The sequence below is a fragment of the Chiloscyllium punctatum genome, chromosome 2 (assembly GCF_047496795.1).
Source record: "Chiloscyllium punctatum isolate Juve2018m chromosome 2, sChiPun1.3, whole genome shotgun sequence".
Classification (NCBI taxonomy): Eukaryota; Metazoa; Chordata; class Chondrichthyes; order Orectolobiformes; family Hemiscylliidae; genus Chiloscyllium; species Chiloscyllium punctatum.
The window spans coordinates 60,513,673-60,537,705 of record NC_092740.1 but is presented as its reverse complement, the minus strand read 5'-3'; the positions used below and the strand labels follow the sequence as shown (position 1 = coordinate 60,537,705).

At 38.3% G+C, this 24,033-nt stretch overlaps 1 protein-coding gene across 5 annotated transcripts in view; it reads left to right on the top strand.

Moving 5' to 3' along the window:
* mctp1a (multiple C2 domains, transmembrane 1a) overlaps window positions 1–24,033 on the top strand; it is a 631,196-nt gene that overhangs the window by 406,184 nt on the left and 200,979 nt on the right. For all 5 annotated transcript variants that reach the window (XM_072583109.1, XM_072583115.1, XM_072583100.1 and 2 more), the window contains 3 exons: window positions 13,384–13,486; window positions 13,803–13,904; window positions 14,110–14,184. In XM_072583109.1, the coding sequence (XP_072439210.1) occupies window positions 13,384–13,486; window positions 13,803–13,904; window positions 14,110–14,184 (280 nt within the window). The remainder of the gene's footprint in view (window positions 1–13,383; window positions 13,487–13,802; window positions 13,905–14,109; window positions 14,185–24,033) is intronic.

Here is a 24,033-nt window from a genome sequence, read left to right as displayed (position 1 = left end):
AGCAGCATGTTTTCAGTCTAATGGGAGAGGAAGGATAGAAGAAATAGAAACAGAATTAGGCCAATCAGCCCCTCAAACCCACCCTGCTATTCGATTAAACCATGGCTGATCAGTTCTTTTTTCATACCAGCTCCTCACAGGGCTCAACTCCTCAACATTTCAAAAATCTATCTACCTCCTCCTTAAGTATCTTCAGTGATGTAGCCTCCACAAATTTCTGGGATAGATTCTCAATATCTCCCATAATTGTACTCTTTACCTGTAATAATGCCTCTTGATTTAAACCCCCTAATCAAATAAGACATGGACAATTAACCTGTAAACACCAGTTTGTTTCAGGTGGTCAAATATTAATAGCCACAATCAAGTAGTTGCCTCCTTACTAAAAATAAATTGTTTGGAATATGTACAGTAAAACGGTGATAGGAGGAGGTGTGGATTATTTGTGCAGGTAAGCAGGACACATGGCAGAGACATTCAATAAGTGATCTACAAAGTGTTTTTACCAAACCAGAAAATGCTGCTTAGGATAGCTCTTGAAGGATTTAAAATTACTGAAAAGGCAATATTGGATAGGCTGTCTGTCATTAAAGTTGATAAGACAGGAGTAACAGATAAGGCGCTTCCAATACAGAAGAAAGTGACCGTGGAAATTGCTAAAAAGCTTGTCATAATTTTTTATTCTTCCTTAGACTCAAGGACAGTACCAAGTGTTTGCGGGATTGCAAATATTACACACTTGTTCAAAAAAAGCAAAGTGCAACACTAAGACCATTCAGCTTGACCCCAGTGCTGCCAAGGCTTTAGAAACAAAGGATAGAAAATTCTTCTCTTGCTGGGGCTGATCTTGCGGATATATAGCCATAGATTAGGTGGAATGGTGGGTCTTACATGCAACCTACTGTATCCCTGGCTCCCAAGAGAATTAAATTCTGATTAGAAAGGCCAATCTCAACCTTCTTACCTTGCATTAAATTCTAACTTTTAGGTTGCCAATTAATGATCACTTCAGGGCTTCATCTCACTGCCAATGATATTAACTCATGTGCGCGATAATTAAAATCACATGACCCGCTTGCCACCTTTAGTAAGTGAGGTGTCCCAGTACAAAAGCATTTAGTTCCTGAGGGCCAGGCCATTTGGAAGGGGAGGCGTATTGCAATTCATGACCTTGCTGTGACCCTCTGCCTATGACACCCACCCACAAACCCTGCTTCTGTCTGCCACATGCTACTTATCTGTGCCATGGGCCCATTCCCAGCCCGCCCCAGGCTACACCTACTGGTATCCCTGTTCAAGGAAGTATTGGACAGACTGCTCACCTGTGGACCAATTAGGACAGTCATGGCCAATTAATGGCCACAAGGCCCTCTTTCTGGTCCCACTACACCTATCCCCATGTCAAGTAGAGTCTAGCCACCCAGGCAGATGCCTCCCAGTTTTTACTACTCGAACTGCTGGTGGTGCTTTGGGGGAGAACTGCAATACCACCAATTATTTGGATAATTCTATTTGGAACATGGAACTCCTGGCCATTTGAGTGGCTGGCAACTCTCAGAGATGGAAGCTGCTTCTCAGCTGGGATGCAAATCTCACCTCAAGCAGTTTAGTAGTGCACTGAATGTTAAATGGCTGTACGTCACAACACTGAAACTTATGCTGGGATTGAGATACTGGTTCAGCCTACAATTCAGCCCTGTATGTGTGGCATGCTGACATGCTGATTCTGTAGATCGAATTAAGAACACATCTTTCTAGTTAGTTGCTGGATCTAGCTTTTATTGTCTGTGCACTGCTCAAGTCAATTGAGCATAAATACATTGTGTTATCTTGTCAATAGCATTGTATTGAAATTATTTTTGAAACAAATTTTATGGTTGTATTATAATTTCACAGGTATTTCTGGTCAATCTAATCTACGTAGTGAAATCTGTTGGCAGACCAATGGTTTGCTCCATTGTAAAATGTGTTGTTTCATGGTTCTCATTGATGGTCCTCTGCTCTTAAATGATTATCAGTAGCAGCATCTTTGCAGTACATGTCTGAGAGGGTCTCAGTGCTCTTGATGACGTGCTATTTCATCCATGACCATGCAATTAGGAGGGCCTGTAGACACCTCCTGCGATCCAGAAGTTTTCTCAGTCAGAAACAGTGAGGACATAGAGAGGAGACTACATGCACTATTTTGAACTGAGTGAGCTGGACCCCCTTATTAAGTACCCTCCCCCTTAATGGACCATCCATTCAGTCACATCACATCCATTACTGATTCCTGTAATTTTCACTGAGGGAATGTTCTTCAGCAGCTCAGAGCCCAAGCAGTCTGGTTTTGAACTGTGTCACCTTGGTATCAGTGGTGATAGTCTGGACAGTCTGACTAGCCCATCACTTCCCTAATGTATTTCAACATTGAGGTGATAAATATCATGAGTTGAGAAGGAGATGGTGTGGAAGGATTGTGAACTAGAGGATAATGATTTAAGACGACTCACAAAAGAGGCAGTGGTGACAAGAAGAACCTTTTATGCAGTGAGCGATTAGCATCTGGAATATATTACCTGAGAGAGTGTGGTGAAGGCAGATTCAATCATGGCTTTCAAGGGGGAATTAGATGTGCTCCGGAAGGAAATAAAATGCTGGGCTACAGGGAAGGGCAGGAGAGTGGGATTGGCAGATTTGCTCTTAAAGTAACCAGCACTCACACATCTCTGCCTGATGTCCTTTGCTAGGGTACAGCCACTTTACACTCCTAGCCAGTGACCGAAGGCAATCTGACAGTCTGTCAGTGCATGCATCATTTAACTGTGATCATCTGAATCGCCTGAAGCAGAATTGGTCTTGCCTTCCATGGACTTCATAAATAAGCTTACTTTTACTTTGACCTGAAGACCAAAAATGCTGGAAATCACAGCAGGTCAGGCAGCATGTATGGAGAGAGAGCAAGCTAGCGTTTCAAGTCTAGCTGACTCTTCATCAGAGCTGATGTAACATGTGAAAGGGAAAGCATTGATGTAATAGTGGTAGGATTCACAGAATGGTACCTAGGCAGGAGTTTCTAAGGCCTCCTTCTCTTACCACCTCAAAGAGTTTTCCCCTCCCTGTATCCTCCTGTGTCTGATCTGCTCCTATTACAGGGAAAGTGGTACTGCAAATACCACCCCCCTTCCTGTCTTCCTGGTGTGGTCAGCAAAGATTTCCACATTCCTCCACTCACCAGTGTTTCCACCAAATCTTGCCTGAGGTATTTTCTAATCAGTTTGTTCAGAGATGTTACTGTGCAGCTCTGAGCAGGTGGGACTTAAACCTGGATCTCCTACTTAGGGGTGGGGATTTTATCATGGTGCATTGGAGCCCCAAATGTTTGGTTGAATACAAGTGAATCAAAAGCACTTCAGCTGCAACTTGTTGAGTTGCCTTTAAATAGCCCCATCACAGATGTCATCTCACTTCATAAAGGTTGTTGTTATGAGGAGTGGGTGTGGAAGACATTGCCAGCATGTTCAATTAACAACTTCGTTGTGTTGGTCTGGCTTCAGTCCATTGGTGTCGTGATTATACACATTCAGTGATTTTTGGCTCATAGCATGGACACACCTGCTTACATCACTACCACTGATGCTCACCATGCAAAACAATCTGTCCAAGAAAACTTCATGTCAACACTTTTTTGGGTGTTGTTGAAGCAAATGTAGGCAATGTAATGATCTTCTTGTCCTTTATGTATGAGCTGACATAATTTATTTAAAATATAGCCAAATGTCATTTGTGCTCCTGAAATGGAAGAAATTAATCTCTAAAATAGTTACAAATTGAGCAAGAGGCTCTTGTGTACTGGCTGAATAAATATGAGGGCATACCTCCAGAGCAAGATGTTCCATTTATTTATTAGAATATAATCTGATTTCCTATATCATTATTGATTGAAAATGTAACAACCGACAGAAAATTGTCTGTAACGTAGTGGATTTGCATTCTGTTATTTTGTGTCATTTTATAAGTATATCTCTGCTGTTATATATGTATTCATAAATCTACCTGGTGTGGTCACCATCTATAATTCATTGACCAAAAGGCTGTGGGCTAAATTTTGACCTAGATTACCTGGAGCAACTCCATGAAATAAAAGTTGGGTTTGTTTCTACATCAAACAAGAGACTTATTCTACCATGGAATTGCTCAGTCAGGGAAGATGCAAACTAACCTCAAGAAACTTAGCATCCCTGACGTTTCTTCCAAAAGTGAATAAGCTTGTAGTTTATTCCTGCTACAGACATAGGGGAATTTGTGTAAGTTTATTTATACATATGAAAAAGCACAAAGAAGTTACATTTCTTTGCAGTAGTACTAGAGCTGTCAGATCACGAGATTAAATTCTACTTGCAGTGCAGTCTTGGCCTTTGCAAAAACTTGGGGACTGGACCCAGCATAGGAGACATGGGGACAGGATATCCCATGCAGCAGCAGATTTCAAGGAGCAGATTCTCTATTAATATTTTTACTGCTTCATGGCACAGTTCAAATTGGAAAAAACTACTCAACTTCAGCCTACCCAACTGTGTTATGAGGGCCACAGAACTGAGCATAAGAGCCATGAATAGGATTCAGAACCAAATGAAATATTGCCTCATGCTTCAGTGTATTTGATGTATATGTATAATCTATAATCTATATACCATAATATATATGGGCCACCTAAATTCCAAGAGCTATTCACTAACATCCAAAATCTAACTACTTCATTTATTTCTCCTTCTGTAATCTTGTGTAAGATCAGCTTATTGTAGTTAGGAGCTGTTTATGAATGGATATGTCGTGGTATTTATTAAACCAAAATATTTTCCATAGCTGGACTTTTGAATTAATTGTTGACTCTTCTACCTTTAATCATTGCAATTCTATCTCATCCTCTGAATACAAAGAGTAAGAGGATTTCCTAAAGGGATGCCCATTATGGTTAGGTTGTTTAAAACTGATTCAAGCTCTCAGTAGCACTGAAATCTATGGTATAAAGATAGACAAACAGTGAAAAATGCAAATAATGTTGAAAGCAAAGATTGAAGCACTTCATTAAGTACTGTGTTAAACATCCCAGAGGCAAAGCCATTAGATGCAGCTGCATTGTTTTTTTAGATGCTGAATCGACACCTAAGTCTCTAATATGGCAGGCAGGCCAGAAGCACCACATTGAAAAAAGTAACAGATTAGGCATTCAGGACCTATGCTTAAATCAGGTATTAGGCCCCTTTGCTCATGCAAGTGTTAACTTTGCTCATCTGATTTTTCTAATCGGTATGTAAATTTAAATCTCCCATGATTATCACTGCACCTTTTTGAGTAGCTCTCATTATTTATTTATTTACACTTCAACTAACCAATGTGGTTTCTGCTAGGGTACCGATACACCATTCCCACAAGTGACTTCTTGCCTTTATCATTTCTCATTTCTCATTTTTACGCAAACTATTTTCATATCTTGGCTTCTTGAACTTAGTTCATCTGACTCTATGTGCTAATACCACAATTAACTAACCCACAGCAACCTCTTCACTGTTTTCTACTGTCTTGTCATTCTTACCTTTTGGACTCATGTCCCAATCCATGTCGTCCTGCAGGCAAGTAATAGCTACCAGATGTCTTGAACTCTAACGCAAAGCAGGTATCACCACCATCTGGGTTCCTGCTCTTTGATGCATGGAATGGTGTTAACCTCCCTCACTAGACTGGTCTTGCTACTCCATCCTACACCTCCATTTTTCCATCCTACACCTCTACCACCATCTTCACTATCCTGCAACAAGGCTGATAACCATCTGAATTTCTACAGCCCTTTATGTTTTTATTTCAGACTATAGACTTGTTTTTCTGTTGGGTCCCAAGAGTTATTACTTGTTTAACTTCAGCAATTGTTTTCTACTTTTGGAGTGTAGGAATGCTCAAATTCCAAAATTCTGAATTGTAGATTTTTCAGCAAAGCATCCAATGTCAAAAAGAGGAAACTTCACATACTCTATTAACTGTTAATGGGAATGCCATACCAATAGAGATTGAGCATTGAAGAAATTACAGAATAATGTTGTAAGTGATATAATGCCCAACATACATAACTGATTCTTGTCATACTTTGACTCAATGTCAACTTTGTTGGATCATGAAGGATCATGAGGCCCAAAGAAATTTCTTACTCTTTCATCCAAAACTCATTTTTTTAGCTACCTACCATTAGCTAGCTACTTGTCATCTGATGTTAGCCTGATTCCACCATTCAGTGTAGCCAGCAGGACTCACTGTACAGGATATCCTGGTATTAACCATCATCTCTGGCATCAGCACCATTTATTAAAAAGCCATTGGCCACCCAGACAGGCACTGTTAGTCCAGAGCACCCCTGCATGTTGGCTGATATTTGCTCTGAACATGGCAGGGTAAGAAATTGACCCCCACTTTGTGGCAGGGTGATGCAGAGAAGGCCACAACCTTCCAACATGACATGACATGACATCTGACCTTGCCAGAGGTTGCCACACATGTCGGTACAGCCTCAGCATGTTGGGATGCCCAGCAACGTGTAAAGGTCATAAATGACTTTCTCCACTCCACCAGGTAAAAACCAACATCATCTCTCTGCTAACTCAAACTCACTCGATCACTCCTACTCCACACATCTCTGGCCAATGCTCATGCTCTGCCACTCTCACTATTGCATCTAACATTTTTCCTCACTTGCTCTCACCCATCCAATATCACCAATCCTGCATGCCTTCTGTGCTGTCTACTCACTTAGTACAGACAACTTACCTCCACCAGCACAAATAGTTCTGATATCCACTTTCAAATCACTTAATTCCCCCCTTTCTTCAATTCCCGGAGAAACTATCCACAATAGGGCAGAAGGAAAAGGTCAACAGATACACGGGAATGTCACCCTCCAAGTTCCCTTCCAAATTGTGCACCATCTTTACTAGGAAATATATTACCAATCATTCAGTGTTGCAGAGTCAAAACCTGGAACTTTGTTTCTGATCCATAGGAAATAGCTAGAACAAAAGGACTGCAGTAGTTCAAGAAGCCACCTCATAGCCATATTTTCAAGGGCAGCTACAGATAGGCATTAAATGCTGGCCCCATCGATGATGCCTGCGTACCCCAAATGAATGAGCTAAGAAGGGTGATGTGCGTCCTGCCCCCTACGGGAAGAGGAGCCTGAGCCTGACCTTCCCAAGTGGCTGACTGACCCTGCTCAGGCCTCTGGACTGATACCAGAGACTACTCTTGTTACAGGACCCCTGACTGAAACTGTCTCTGTTGACTTGGCTGAAGACTGCTAACAAACATGACAAGCTGCCTTGATTTGTGTCTGCACTGAACAGCAAGGCACAACAGAAGTAATGTCAGCCTGGTATCTCTAGCTAAGGGGGAAAAGTGCTCAAAAGCAAGACATGGCAAGGAATGGATCTTGTTAAAATCCAGGTAGACACAAGGTGAATGAGCACTAAGAGAGCCTGATTCAGCCTGATTCAATTCATGATCTGGATGCTTGATCCTGCATGCAAAGTGTCCTTGCAGCAGCAAATCACTGCTGTAAATCCAGCTTTAAAATGTAAAAGCATCCTGGAAGCAGATTGAAAAGTGTCATGAGGGTCCTGGGAGGCTGGCAGATGCAGGGGTTCATGGATATGGGTACCTTGTAAACGGTGCCCTGAAGAGTGCCCTTAGAGATTGTTGCTGGGTATCAACAAGAGTGCCCAGATAGGCAAGCAGTGATATGAGGTCACCAGGTATTCTTTCGTGTCAGGAATCTTTGATGTCTAGTTACCTCATGGCCAGTGGTAGGAGAGGAAGCTGCATGTGAATTAAATGAGATCTGCAGTTAATAAGGCTAACAATGTAGAATAATTCTGTTAGTGAGATTTGCACTAGGGCAGCACAAAAATGCATGTCGCCATGTCCAGAATGCTGTTTGAAAATACAGTGAGTTGCTCCTTATGTTGAGAAAGACCTCGTTTGAATATCATGCTACTCTCCCAGATTCTGCAGCATAATCCATGTTGTTTGGGTCCCAATAGATTCTGTCCATGGTTTCCACCATTGGATAGTCTGCCAACAGACTCACTATCTAGCCTCACGTGGAGATTGCTTATTTGTCAGCAAATAAAAAGATGGACAATGTATGTGGAACATTAACCCATTCTAAATCAACACTTTCACATGAAAGAGGAAAATGAAAGCAATTTTGGAATTTAAATAACACTAGCAGCAGCAACTGATAGGAAGATATTTGAAGAAATATAAGAGACTTTTAATAGAAATGTTCAAACTTATTTACTTTGATCATAGAGTCATAAAATGATTATCGGATAGAATGCAGTAATTCGGACTATTGTGCTCATTGCCATTTCTCCATAACAGCAACTAAGTCCCACTTCTATACTCTTTTTGTCCTTTTAGAGAATTATCCAATTCTCTTTTCAAAGCCACAATTAAACCTGTCTCCACTGAACTTTAAGACAATGTACTCCAGATGGGAACCGCACACTGCAGGAAAACGTCTTCTTCATGTCGCCTTTGTTTCTTTTGCTATTCAACTTGAACCGGTGGCTCACACATCGAAACCTTTCCACAAACAGGAGTAGTTTGTCTTTATGCACTGTGTCTAAAATTCACTTAATTAAAAAAACTCTCATCAGATATCTCTCCTCCAAGCAGAACAGCGCCAGCTTCTTTACGCTGTCCACATAACTGAAGTGTCACATTCTTCAAGCTATTCTCAAAAATCTTTTCTGCATTCTCTCTGTAGAAAAAAACATATCAATAATTTTAAAACAAGTGGGTGATAAAGTAGCAGTCCAAAAATATGTGATGTACAGTCAAATGTAACTCTTCAAGTTAGATAAAGGCATGTATTGCAGCATTCTGTCTGATTTTAAACCAGGGTTTGAAGTTGCTTTAAATGTTACTGTGAGGCAAGATTACTTATATTCACTGAATCAGATAATCTCACATGCCAGCAAAGCAAGATTAACAGTTTTTTTTAACCTATTTTAATAAATAAACTTGCCGAACCACCTGTTCAGATTGTGCCAGTCCATCCAGATGAAATGGCTCTCAGAGCATTGTCCTTCACTTTGTGTGCCAGCTTTTCAATCTACTTAGGAGTCATATTTGCTAATGATCCTATATATTTCCCATTGTACCAGACAGACCAACTATTTTGTCTGTGTCAAGTTTACTGATTGTGACAGATGTGCTCACTGTTCTAGCCATGCCAGCTGTACTAAGTCTGCCAAGTGTGTTTACTGTGACAGCTTTCAGTACCTGTGGTGCTGGAACAGCTGTGGCTTTAGATATTGACACAACTCATCTGCATCCCCATTTGCTTTCTCATTCATTATAGTTGTATCCTAAATGATTTCAACTTTAAAGTATCTTTAGGGCAATACCTTTGACTGTGTTTGAAAGAAAGCTTAAAGATATCTTTTTATAGTTTTGTTTACAAAAGATGTGAGTGCAACTTTAATTAGCAAGATTAACCAAAAGGAGTCAATCATCACTCAACTGTAAGAATGATCCTTTGAAACTTTTCAATAAGACAACAAGCCAACTAAAAGGTCGGGTAACCAAAAATTGATTAATCTAGCAACTGAGTGCACAATATTTTCATAAGTTGCTGAATGGCAAGGTCATGAAGCCCTTATTTTAAAGTCTTGTCTCTGACTGTCATACCGAAGTTTGTACCGAAGAAATGGTAGGCCTTGCTAGAGGAATGGGGAAGAGGATTTGAGTATAGGAGTGGCAAAGTTTTGTTCCAATTGTATAGAACCTTAGTTAAATCAAGCCTGGAGTACTGTGTACAGTATTGCCCCTCTTAGCTTCAGAAGGATCTTATTGCCACAGAGGGGAGTGCATAAAGGTTTACTGCGACCTGTTCCAAGGATGCAATTTCCTATGAAGAACAATTGGAATCATGAGTCGGACCATTGTGCTCATTGCCATTTCTCCATAACAGCAACTAAGTCCCACTTCTATACCCTTTTTGTTCTTTTAGAGAATTATCCAATTCTCTTTTCAAAGCCACAATTAAACCTGTCTCCACTGAATTTTAAGACAATGTACTCTAGATGGGAACCGCACACTGCAGGAAAACGTCTTCTTCATGTCGTCTTTGTTTCTTTTGCTCTTCATTTTATAGAATTTTGAAGAATGAGAAGTGTTCTCATTAAAATGTACAAAATACATGAAAGGATGGACAGGATAGATGCAAGTAAGATACTTCCCCTGAAACTATAGCTTCAGGATGAATTTTCAAGATAAGGGGGAAGGCAGTTCAGGCCAAGATAAGGAACATTTGTTCACTCAAAGGGTTGTGAATCTTTGGAGTTGAATATCCCAGAGGGCTGTGGAAACTCAGTTGTTGAGTATGTTTATAGTAGAGATTAACAGATTTCTAAATACCAGTGATGTAAAGGGGTATTGAAGTAGTGTGGGGAGAAAGGTATTGAAGTTGATGATCAGATTTGATTGCTTTGAATGGTGAATGATCGCCTCGTGCTCCTATTTTTTAAGATTGGAAGGGCATGATGTGGAAGATGGTGTCTAACAGTAATGGAAGGAGGATAGGTTCAAAACAAAGTAGTTGCATTTTGTAACCACCAGTCAGAGTTTCTGCTAAAAAGTTGTGGAAAATAAAATTCAAAGCTTTAAAACGGCCAGGAAAATAAAATAAGACTGTCAATCTGAAATGTCAGCTCCGTGCTGTAATGTTCTATGTTCTATATGTCTTTATTCCAGTTCGGAAGTAGTGCAGCATTTAATCAGATGAGAAAGCATGGAATGGAGAGCCCAAAGCTTTCTCAACATCACCTGGTTACATCAGGGTGGGGACATTTGAGGGCAGAGTGCCAGCTGAGACTCTAATGGCATACTAATGAATATGTAAGGACCTCTTCCTACCACAGTTATTGTTCCTGCAGTAGGAGCCTGCAGGTTGAGTAAACATATTGACAGACTGGGCTCCCACAACCTCTTGGATAGAGACTTGCAAAGATTTACATTGCACCCACCTGCACCTCACCGGAGACTGTGCAGCTGACCTTCCTCCCCCTTCCCCATTTTACCTTCCCCTTTGGGCCTCCATTACTAATCTTTGTGCTCGGCCTCCTGGAGTCCCAGCTGTGACCATAACCCTTGGCAGTCTGAAGCGCTGCCAGCCTCTCATTGGCTGACTATCCTTGTCAGCTAAGAGTCATACCAGATCTGAATCATGAATTCTGTTTCTTTCTCGTTGCTGCCAGACTTTATGAGTTTCTCAGTGTTCTCTGTTTGTTTCATATTTCCATCATCCACAGAAAATTGCCTTTATTAGAGGTGGCAATTTGACTACTCAAGCTACCTGTATACCTTGGCACCATGCTTGAATGTACAAACAGATTGTGCTAGGGAAGGTCACGGTATCTGTATGATCTTCGATGGCAACAACAAATTTAGATATATTACAAATCAACTGCATATCCAAATCATTTATATGCACTATTAACACTCTGGATGTAGCACTGATATTTGTGGTACCCCATTAGTAACAGCCTGCTAGCCTTAGAATGATCTGTTTGTTCTTACGCTCTGTTTTCTGTCTATTAACCAATTCTCAATCTATACTCACATATTTTCCTCAATCTCATTTGCTATAGTTTTATTTACTAACCTCCTTTGTCAGACCTTATCAAAATCTTTCTGAAAATCCGTTGTGTGTCTCCTTTGACAATGCCAGAAGTGATATGCTCAAAAAACTCCAACAGGTTTTTAAACATCATTTTATTTTCATATGTTCATATTGACTTTGACCAAATTTGACATTTTTAAAAAATATTGAGTTAACACCAACTTTATAATAGATTTTAGCATTTTCTAGCTATGGACATAAAGCTAACAGGTCTGTAGTTCGCCATTCTCCCACTCAGCCTCATCCTTTTTTTCTTAAATAGTAAGGTTACATTTGCCACTTCTCAGTGAACAGAAATCTTTCTAGAGTTTATTGAATTATAAAGATAACCACCAATGCATCCACTACTCTTTTCAACACTCTGTCACGAAGCTCACCTGGTCTAGGGATTCTATCAATCCAGCTTATTTTTCAAGTACCACAGTTTGTCAACACTTCATTTACATAAGTCTCTTGGTCACTGAGTACTTCTGGGAGATTTTCTGTATCTTCTGAAATAATTTAAGAAGTAACTCTTTAGGTTATCTGACATTTCTCTTTTCTCCTGTCCCCATCTGTAATGGGCCTTTATGTATCTTTGCAAATATCTTTCCTTTTGCTTATCGATAGAAGCCTTTATAGTCCTCCTTCATGCTTCTCACTATTTTGCATTCATATTATCTTTTCCATTTTCTAGTCAATTTCTTGCTATTCCTTGCCTGTGGAATTTCTGCTCTTGTCTGGGGAATTCACTATCATGGAAAACAGTCAAGGACAACACATGGTATGATTTCACAAAGGAGTTGGATATAGCACTCAAGGCAAAAGGGGTTAAAGAATATGGAGGGAAAGCAGGAACAGACTATTGAGTTGGATAGCAGCCATAATCATAATGAATGATAGGGTAGGCCTGAAGGACCAAACAGCCTACTCTGCTTCTATTTTCTATGTCTTTATGTCTCCTTTTCTGAGTTGTTAATTGCTCCCAAACTCCAGGCCTGCCTTTATTTCTAGCATTTTTATAGCCACTTCCATTAATCTAAAGAAACCTTTAGCTTATTTTGTCAACAATGGTAAATTTATCTTTCCCTTTGGATATTTTTACCTTTGATGAACTTCTTGTTGATCTTGTATAGATAGAAAGGAGGGCACCGTTCTTTTAAGTACAAGCGATTTCCTGTCTACTATCAAATCTTTTAATGTATTTTCCCAATCCACTATAAATAACTTGCCTCTCATTGTTTCATTTGCTCAGTTTGGAGACTAGTTGAACCTTTGAACAAACCCAAGCTTTCAAACAATGTTTCCTGACACCTATCTTAATTATCATCCAATGGTTCAGTGTTTATTCCTTTTATCTTTTTTTCACAATGCCACTGCCCTTTGGCACCCACCACCTGAGAACAGTACTACATTATAGGCACCATTTAATTGCAATCTGCTATATCATGTCTCTCAATTGTGATGTGAATATCTTTCACTTAACATTTGTGATTTTTTTCTGGTTATTGCTAACACTGTATTAAATATTGCGTAAAATTTGTTCTTTCTAATCTTTCTACATATGCCTTTTCACACATTGTTTTTTGTTCCTTTTCTGTCTGCTTATAAATCCTTTTATGAAGTTCAAATATTATTTCTTATATATTTGCACTTATCTATTTCCTTCTGTTCCTCTTCCCCCGATTTAGCAATATTAAGGATATTCATTCAGTTCTGGAAGTGACAGTTTATGATGAGGACCGGGATCGGAGTGCAGATTTCCTGGGCAAAGTTGCCATACCTTTGCTAAATGTAAGTCTTATCTGTCTGACACATTGTTCATTTTTCCTACTTAATAAAATTCCACACTATATGTCTGTCATTTCTCAAGCAAGATTTGTAGTAATAACACTAAAATTCTAGCATGCCCAATCCACAACCACATTGAATCCCACGATAGTTAATTTTTTTGACAGACTTGGTGCTGGTAATGAACAGGTACTTGTCAGAGTTGCCACAGTTGTTTTGGGTTCTCTGTCAGTTTCAGCAGCTGGGGGTCAAAGGTTGCTGGGGGAGTGTATTCAGCAGAGACTGAGAGACAGACGGCTGTCATGTCCTTTTCCCACAGATTCAAAATGGTGAACAGAAAGCCTACGTCTTGAAAAACAAGAATCTGACAGGGGCAACAAAGGGGGTCATCTATCTTGAAATGGATGTGATTTTTAACGTTGTAAGTCTTAACTTCGGCTTTTCCTACTGCCTAAGATGTTCTTTTTGATCGAATGAATCTCTTTAGTAATTCTGTATGAGAGTTTTTATGTTACACTTAATTTTTGTGTAGAGTTCTGCAATTGTTATCTCAGTCATGAGATACCATGGGAAATATTTTACACTGTGAATGAAGCATTTTTTTTGTTGTATGTGATACTGTGCAGGTAAGAGCAAGCATCAGAACAATCACTCCCAAAGAAGAGAAATACATTGAAGAGGAACAGAAAATCTCAAAAGAGGTACATTTTTTGACCACAATAAAATTATTCTCTGATTTTTCACAGCGACCTTAAAAGACATGTACCAAGAGCAATCTCAGTTATTAATCTGCAAATTGAACTGTTCCCATGAGCTTTAGCATACATGTTAGTAGTACCTGACGAGTGGCGAGGTAGAATGGATTATATAACTATTTGTCCATGGCTTGTACTCATTCAGTTAAGCAAATCAATACAAATATGTGCAGTATTAAATGCCTTTAATTAAAGATTTGACATTGATATTTACACAATTTAACACAAGTCTATTAATATACCAGAAGAAATTCCTAACTATTTAGCTTGGGCATTATATGGCAGAAAACTACATTTATAGTTATGTTATCACGTGGATTTCAGTCTGTTGTGGTGACAGTTGATATCTTCAGTCATATTATATTTTTCACTTACATTTTGACAATATTCATGGCAAACACACTAAGTGTGAAAGAGCTGAAAGTATAGTATTAATTTTTGTGATTCCGTTTTATTTTATTCATTCATGAGATGTCCATGTCACTGGCTAAACTTTTATTGCTTATGTTGTGAACTTAGTTAATGGTAATACTGGACAAGTCAGATCCCATTAGAAACTTGGGTTGCTTGATCAAAAATTTTTTTTTTACAATTTGTATATCATGGTGTTTAGTCACTGAACTTATTTGTCTGTCAGTGTATTTTTAACACAAGAACATAGCAATTTATGACACACTAAAAACCAAAACAAATGTTAACTATATTACACTTCATAACAATTAATTGAAATAGTCTTGAGACAAATATCAGCCATACATTTCACCCCTTTTACCCTAAAATGTAATTGTACAGATACAATGAAGTGAAGTCTCCTCTTTTCACTTTAATGTTTCTTATTAAGTGAGCATGGCCTCTTGGTTTCCTTTCAGTATTTCTGCTTTTATTTTATTGTCTCTTCCTGAGGCCCGTAAACAAACAATTAACAGAGCTCACCTATTACTTAACATGGGCTCCATAAACTTCCCTTCCACAGCTTTATGTGTTTGGACTTATTCACTGACTAGCATTACACCATTCAGGTTTTCTTTCCTTCTGCTCTGTTTTGGAAACTGCTTAACTTTACTGCTGATATTATAGGCTTTTTCTCTCTTCCCAAATTGTATCTCTTTCTGAAAGAACATGCACACTCACTGACAATCTGAATGGTTCTCTCTTTCTAAAATAACTTGTTTCTGTCTCTGACTCACTGTGCCATTGGACACCTTATTGCTAGGCAACAGCCCATTGGATTTCTTCTCTCTACTATCTTTATTTCTAAGTCACTGAACAATTCATCTCAAAGGTTTTAAAGGGTTCACTCAACATTGTGTTTGAGCCCAACAATGCTGACTTTTTAAAAAGGTTTTTCAAATTCTGATTGATATTTAAGAATACAATGCAAAAGTATAATCAGGAAAGAGCAAGAGAGTGTAGTGGTGGTGGTGGTGGTGGAAGAAACTGCTCTACAAATGAGTCAGTGTGGCATTGATAGTTTAACACGCCACCTCTGTGCCATACAAATTAGCAGCTTGATGGGCTGGATTTTATGGCTACAAGTCAGGCAGGCCCTTCCCACCAGATTCATACAAAATATCAGGGCACCAATATAACGTAATCAAGCAAGGCTGAGAATTGAAATCCCACCAACAATTTGAAATAACAAACTGTTGAGCCTGTTAATAATTGAATTGAATGCAACTTTTCATTGACCAATCCATTTTTCAGTTGTCAAACATGAAAAAGTTAGGGAGTGATTTACATTCTGTGAGAAGGGAGCAGATGAAAAGACCTGCAAATGGGACCATGGTTACATGTAGCAGGAGAGTAGGCAGGTAAAGGTGGCAATATTGGTATGTTTGTACTCTTTATTTTTCCACTATTTTTAGACTGCTACAAGAAATAAGTAGAATGAGGTTACAGAGGCTTAGATTGATAGTCATAGAGTCATACAGCACGGAAACAGATCCTTTGATCCATTCCCAAACTAAACTAGTCCCACTTGCCTATTCTTCTAAACCTTTCCTATTCATGTATATGTCTTAATCTCTTTTAAATTTTCTAACTGTACCTGCATCTACCACTTCCTCTGGCAGTTCAGTCCATACATGAACCACCGTGTATAGAAAAGTTGCCCCTCAGGTTCCTTTTAAATCTTTCTCCTCTCACTTTAAAAATATGCTCTCTAGTTTTGAACTAACCCACCCTAGGAAAAAGACCTTTGCTATTCACCCTATCTATGCCCCTCATGATTTTATAAACCTCTATAACATCACCCCTCAGCCTCGTACGCTCCAGTCAAAAAGGTCCCAGCCTATCTGGCCTTTCTTTATAACTCAGACCTCCAGTCCTGGTATAACCCTGTTGAATCTTTTCTGAACCTTCTTCAAAGTAATAATTTCTTCCAATAAATCTGTGTACACAGTACTCCAAAAGTTGCCTCACCAACTTCCTGTACAACCTCAACGTGACATCCCAACTCCTATGCTCAATGGTCTGAACAATGAAGGCAAGCATGCTAAACACCTCTTAACCACCCTATCTATCCCTGTTGCAACTTTCAAATAACTATGTACCTGAACCTCTGGTCTCTCTGTTTGACAATACTACCCAGGGCACCATTAACTGTATAAGTCCTGCCCTTGTTTGTTTACCAAAATCCAATACCTCACATTTATCCAAATTAAATGCTATCTGCCACTCCTCAGCCCATTGATCAAGATCCCTTCGTAATCTTCGATAATCTTCTTCACTGTCGACTGTACCACACATCCAGTTCACACCCTAAACCTTCTCACTCCAGACCTGGTAAGCCAGACATCTGATTAGGCACACAGAACACCTCGTGTCACGAATTGACTGCTATCCGGGTAATGGCAAATTGACATGCCAACGTTTGATTCATTATGCTGACAGGGAGGCAGTGTGAGGGAAGGAACCCACCACCCACTTTCAGTTCCCCTCCCTTATTCCAGTATTAACCATCAACATATACGAGGAATGAGCAATAAATACTGGCCCACCCTGTGATACCTACATCCCACAAATGAATTTTTAACAAAGGAGCAGAGCAGAAGAGGCTACAGAAGAAGTTCTGGCACATATCCTGTCTTGAAGTGGGAAACAAAGCCATTTAAAGCTGTTTAAACATGTGCGACTTCTTGATATCCTATTTGAACTAGGTTAACATGCACACACCTGAAAGATTTGTTTCTGGTAATCGCAGACAAGGCATATATTCAGTGAAGTGTAAACATTATGAATGCAGTTGGTTGATTCCAGGGAACTCTCAGCACCACATGTCCCCTTATGCCATTTCACTGACGGGAGAAAATCCTACAACTCTGGCAGCATTGCTCTCTGGGTTTATTATGAACCTTAAAAATTCACTTGTTCTTCTATCCAAGCAATTGGTGACTTTGCTTATACACTTGTAAGTGGCCAACTAATATTCAGCAAATAACCCTGTGGAACTAAGTGGCAAAGCATGGCAAAGCAATGTCATGACAAATTCCAATGCTATTGAAATTTTATTGCTTCACAATCCATATGGACAGAAGGGTTTCCTGAAGGAACTGGAATATGTGAATGATGACAGCCACCTCTAACATTGCCTCTCTGACATTTGCATGTAGCAAATGTCTATCCCGACTCCCACACTGAAACCCTCAAATGGTCATCCATCTTGTTCAGCCCTCATTGTATCACCCTTGCACTTCCCACAGTTATTCTTGTGCCTTGGGACTTAATTATGCTTCACTTATACTCTCCTGACATTGATCTTCTCTGGATAATCCCTCTTTCCAGCACAAGTCAGGCTGACACCATACTTCCTACTTCCATCATTCAGCATTAGCTCTCCTTCAACAAATTCTTTCTTCCTACTTCTGACCTTAGGTGAATGAAGCCCATGGGTCATGTAGCAATGATATTATTTTAGAAAGGTGACCATAGAGATGTGAACATATTTGACCATGATTGCTATCCATTTTTCTAGGATTTGCATATAGTATTGTGAAATTAACAGCGCAATAACTGAGAAGGAAGTATAAGTTAGATTGGATGAATTATGCCAAATGAAGTGCAAAAAGACCAAAAAGAGAGAGAAAAGAGAGACTTTTTTTTCAAATTATGTTTTTAAAGTTTCCAACAATTACCATCTGATTAAATGAAATGCCACATTTGTAAAAGTTATTTTTCACTGTTAGGGAAACTGTCTTTTAGGTAATTAATAATTAGCATAATATTAAAAGACTGCTTAGATTGAAATGGACAAGGCTTAACTCTCAGTGGCATGTTTCACTCAAATCTATTCCACACGTGCAGCAGTTTCAATCTGTTTAGTACATTTCAGTGGTGGGTCAGTATAAAAAGATGCTGTTTAATACCAAGTTAATGTGTCACAGCAATGCAATATGAACAAGAACATATGGATATTTAACTTTAACTGCACATAATGCAGTACACCTGAGATTGCTATACCGTTTGTTCATGAATAATGGTGAACTCCATTAGCCTCACCACTATTTTGACAGCAAATCATGACACATTAACCCAAACTGCTACATTGTATTGGGAATGCATTTAGTATTTCTGTGTTTAATTAATGCCAAAATAATTTTGACATTTTTGGCTCTTTTTTTCATGGAATTTGAAAGGTAAAAATAATAGCATGAGATGGACTTTACTTAGTTAATTAAGAGTAAGTTCACTCCAATGGAATGTAAACATACTGAACACTGACAAACAACATGATGTGGAGGTCAATAAGCCAAAATAGCTAAACACTGCTTGCACCACATTTTATTGATATTTTAGAATAGTACAGTCAGAATACATATAATTGAGTGCATTTTATAATCCAGATGAGCATTTCCAGTTTATTAGCTAATAGAAATGTGCTGCTGTGTTCTGATTTTATCACCACACAAGCATGTGCAGTGAAGCAGAACCAGATTTTGACAATGACATCATTTATGACACAAAAATGCAACAACTCAAGTTTCAATTTCATTCATATTTGAATCTTCATATGCATTGTATAAGTTTCCAAACTATTGATATGGATATAGTTCAGTGCTGGTTGCTTTGTGAATGATGTGTGGTGGAATATCCGGCAATTGTTTATGAATATGCTGAACTGTTTGATACAAAACTTCTTACAAAGCATGTGCTGAACTAACCGATCGTGCTAATATCCCATGTCCATGGAAAGGTTCCCTACTTTACATCCCATTGACAGCATACTATAATTCATTTAGGGCTTCCTAACTAAACTATGCAATACTGATCTTGATTTGAGACTGATTGGAGTCTTTCCTTGTAGACTGAGTGAAGTATCTTGTCAAACTCCTTTGTAAACAAGAAATAAATTAATCTGCAGTGTTTGAATCTTCCCCAATCTGGATTCTAGGTTGGACTCCATTTTTCCTAAGTAAACAGTACTTTGCAAATCTATGAAATACATCATCTGAATATTTACTTAATTAACATACTAGCTGTCACTGAATGGCCGCTTTGAAGATACATAATCCAATTTATTGACGATATCATAACAGGAAAATTTTAATGAACACTCCATACTTTTTATATGTACAAGTAGTTATTCTATAACACAATGGTTGTGTTCTTATGCCACCTTGCATTATAGAAAAATCGTGCTTTAAAAACAGCGCTTAAAGTGTTGGCAATGTGCGTTACAGCCAAAACATGTTTTAAAAGTTCATGCTTTAGAAATAGTGTCCCAATTCACGATCTGTACAGTCAGTTCTGCTATAACATGTGTTTCTTCAACATGAATTGGCTTTACTGCGATTGAAGAATTTAGACCATTCTCTGTAGAATGTGAACTTTTCTTACCTATATTGGTTATAACACGATTCTGGCCCTATTGGCTTAAATGGCGCAACTATTGCATGATTTTCTTTTAACATAACATTGCACGAGAATGTTACTATTGTGTTAGATCAGAACCAACTGCATTATTTTTATGTTACTTTTATCATTGGAGTGTTAAAATATCACTGTGGTTCTCAAAAACAAATTTCATCTATATAAGAGCTTTAATGAAATAAAACGTCTCAAGGCAATTTATTGGACTATTATCAAACAAAATTGGCATCAAGCTCAATAAGGCAATAGTAGGACTACTGAACAAATCCTTAAATAGAAAATGCCATCATTGCAATTTCAATTTCTCTGTTCCTGATGAAGCAGAGTTGGTACCTACCTTCTTGCTTCATCCCATCATAAACATTTGGATTAAGTTATGATTTGGAAACCTTCAAATCATTGAGGATGCTACCTGGTGTGATATTTGTCAGTGAAAGAATATTGCCACCCTTCACTTTGCTTGACTGATTCTACTTAGTTTGCAATGGTACAGGAACAATCACAGGTGAGCCTTAGAAAGAAGAGGTTCTTTTCTTAACTAAGATGCAGTTTAGTGTGTGATAGCAATTAGCTAAAAGTTACAATGGTATTTTTTTAGACATCATTACAAATGGGGAGATTTGTGGTTATAGTTTTGCATTCCACTAGATCTGAGAGTTCTACCTTATCCCCACCTGAGCATACATGGCATCATATGATTGGGTGGAGCTTAATGCTGTGTCCAACATTAATTATTTCAGGACCTTTGTGTTTTGAACTGTGGGATTTATGTGCATAACTTTTAATGGTATTTAGGGTGAGATTGGTTCTGGCTTTTGGTTAGCAACCAATGGGTTTTTCTGTATGTCTGAAGTTAATAGTTTTTTAAAGTATTACTATAATCACGGTGGTTGTTTTTGAAAACAGCTTTTGAAGCCTGGCCAAAGAGTGATCAGGTTAATACACTAATAGATTTTTGTTTATTTTAGATTGTTTGTGCCTTAGCATGGTAAATAATGGGGTCTCAAATAGAGTTAAGAGAGTTTTGTGTCTGGGCCCCTGAGAAGACCTTGGAGCAGGATAGCTGCATTTGGCAGAATCCCTGAGAAGGGATGATAGATTTACTGAATTAGATTATTTTACAGCAAAAAGTAAGTATTAATCTCAGACCAGAAGTGTTGGGGGTAAAAACCTGGAAGTGTTTATTTAGGTTGAGTACATCGAAGCTCAGATATGTTATAGCTCCAGGAAGAAGATATCATAGTTCCAGTCTAAAAAATGAAGTTGCAAGTGACTTAAACCTACCAAACTGTTAGATTCAAGAATATTGGTGTATTATGTTATGCTTTTAGGAACTATACGAAGAATAGTGTTTTAGTTATTGTACAATAACTACTTTGTTTCTTATCAATTATAAAGGACTATTTTGGGATTAATGGAGTTTTACTGTGTGTTTGTATAATAAATAGATAATTCCATTTTATCTTTATTTCTTTTGTAATAAACACCTATTTTATTGTTAAAAAACAGTATCTTTAGAATTGCTGCTTATGTTTCAGTGGGAGACCAATTCATTAAAATCAAAACAAATAAAATTATGAGCTATTAGGCTGGGATTCTATCTGGGATCTGTCCTGTCAGAAGTAACATCAGCTGAGATCATAACACATTACCTTATGTAAGATATTCCCCAAACTCTTTATTCTATAGCTAATATTAGTACATTCATTATAGAATTACATGTACCATTATCCCATTTCCTCTCAAATTTAGACAGTCTGGATATTTAACAATTTTTCATTAACATCTTTTCTTTGGTAAAGTAGTAGGTGTTTCACTTGAAGACTGTTGACCTTGATTTCAGATCTTGACTGTGGTTCTGATCTTAACTCTGCATAGCCTGCAGACTGTCATTGTTACAACATTCCTCAAAATCTATCCACTATCTAAAACGCACATGCCAAAAGTGAGATGAAATGCTGTACAGTCACCTGGATGAGTACAGCTCCAACAGCATTGAAGAAACAGTATAATCAAAGAGAAAGCCGTCTGCTTGATTGGCACCCCATCTGGCACCTTAAATAATCAACTTGCTTTACTGCTGACATGCACCGTGATTATTATGTAAGGCAACTACAAAATGCACTCTACTAACTCACCAAGCTTTCTTTCTTCAACAGCAATCCCATGAGCACTGCCCCCTGGGAAGAATGCATGGGGGAACACCACAATATGCAAAATAATCCAAGCCACATTTTCATAATTTATGATATATCACCATTTCATAATCACACCGGGTCATGAATTTTCCCCTTATAACACTGGAATTATCTTCAACGCGCAGACTACATTGGTTCAAGAATACAGCTGACCATCACTTTTAAAGCAGTAAATACTGACCTCATCACGAGTGAATAAAGCAAAAATCCAATAGTTTTGTTTCCCTCTACCTTCAGCCAGCAGGGTTAAAATTTCTTGTCAGCCTTGTGGCTGTTTATTTATCTAGGCTTTCTGGTGGTTTAAACTTGATGTACTGTACATGTTAAATTCCTCATTAGTTTTGCAGTCATTCAGTATTTGATCCTTCAAAATCAATATTAATGATTTATGATATAATAATTATGAAATTCATCCAACTTTTAAAATCTTAAAATGCAAATTATTTGAAACAATTAGATCAATGATAAAATGGCCAAGGGCATATGAACTGCCTTTTAGGCCTCAGTAAAAATAAAGCCAGAAATTTATTTCCTTGAAATTCAGCAGTTGCCAGATGTTTCTGTTCTAATTCAATCTGTATTCGTCACTAATTAGATTCTAGTTCCTTATAGTTTTGTGCAACGATATGTGGTAAAATAGTGAGGTACAATAAACGAGTATCAAGTTCATTTTTCCAATGTATAGAAAGACTATGATATATTTCCCCTGACTAGTTTCTGCGATAGAGGGCCATTGATGTAGAATGCTGTGGGGACTGATCAGAAAATGTGTGATATGCCATAATTACTCCCACATTGCCCTGAATTACCTCTAGTTAATGCTTTATACTGACAGCAATTTAGTGATATTACAACCAAGATCATTAAAGATGTGCCATTTGGGGTCTTCTAGCCAGAAGAGATGCATGTGCAGTTATTGCCAGTAGCTTGTCAGTGAGTGACTCTGACTGTTGCACAAGGGATTCCCAGTCCTACATACTGGTATCAGAGTTTCAAAATGTTTTTTTTCTTTAAAACCAGCTTACATTCATATAGCTTAAAGTGGTTACATTTATAACAATGGCAGGAATTTTGAATTATGACTATTACAAGATGTCTTGTCTCAATAATAACACTCTCGACACAGAGTTGTGATTGGTTTAATTTATTCTGTCATGAAATGTGGCCATTGTGGACAAGGTCAGCAATTATTCCCGATCTTAATAGCTCCTGAAATAGTGATGACGGATACCTTCTTGAAACGTGGTGGCCCGAAGGAAAAGGATTAGATCATTTAGTCCATGCTGCTTGTTCCATTGTTCACTAAGAATTGTGATGCACTGTGCAGCAATTAGATTTAAGTTCTACTTCAGAGATTTAAGCACATAATCTAGACTGACATTTCATTACATTATTGCAGGAGTATTGCACTGTCATTGGTGCCAATGTTTAGATAAGATATTAAAATACAGTGCCTGGCGATCTGAAGGCAAGCTCTGAAAAGGGGTTATCCTGTTCTTCCCATTATTCTCAACTAACATCACTAAAATAACTTGTCTTGTCATTTATGCTATTTTTAATGAGAACTTAGTAAATTGGCTTTTATGTTTTCTAGAATGCTACACTATGAGTAACATTGTGATTGAGAAGTTGTTTGGATTTCCCTAAATTCAAAGAAGTTATTAAATATTTTCTTTCCTTCTTGGCATAACGGCTTAACGTAAAAAAACATTCAAAAGGCACTTCCCAG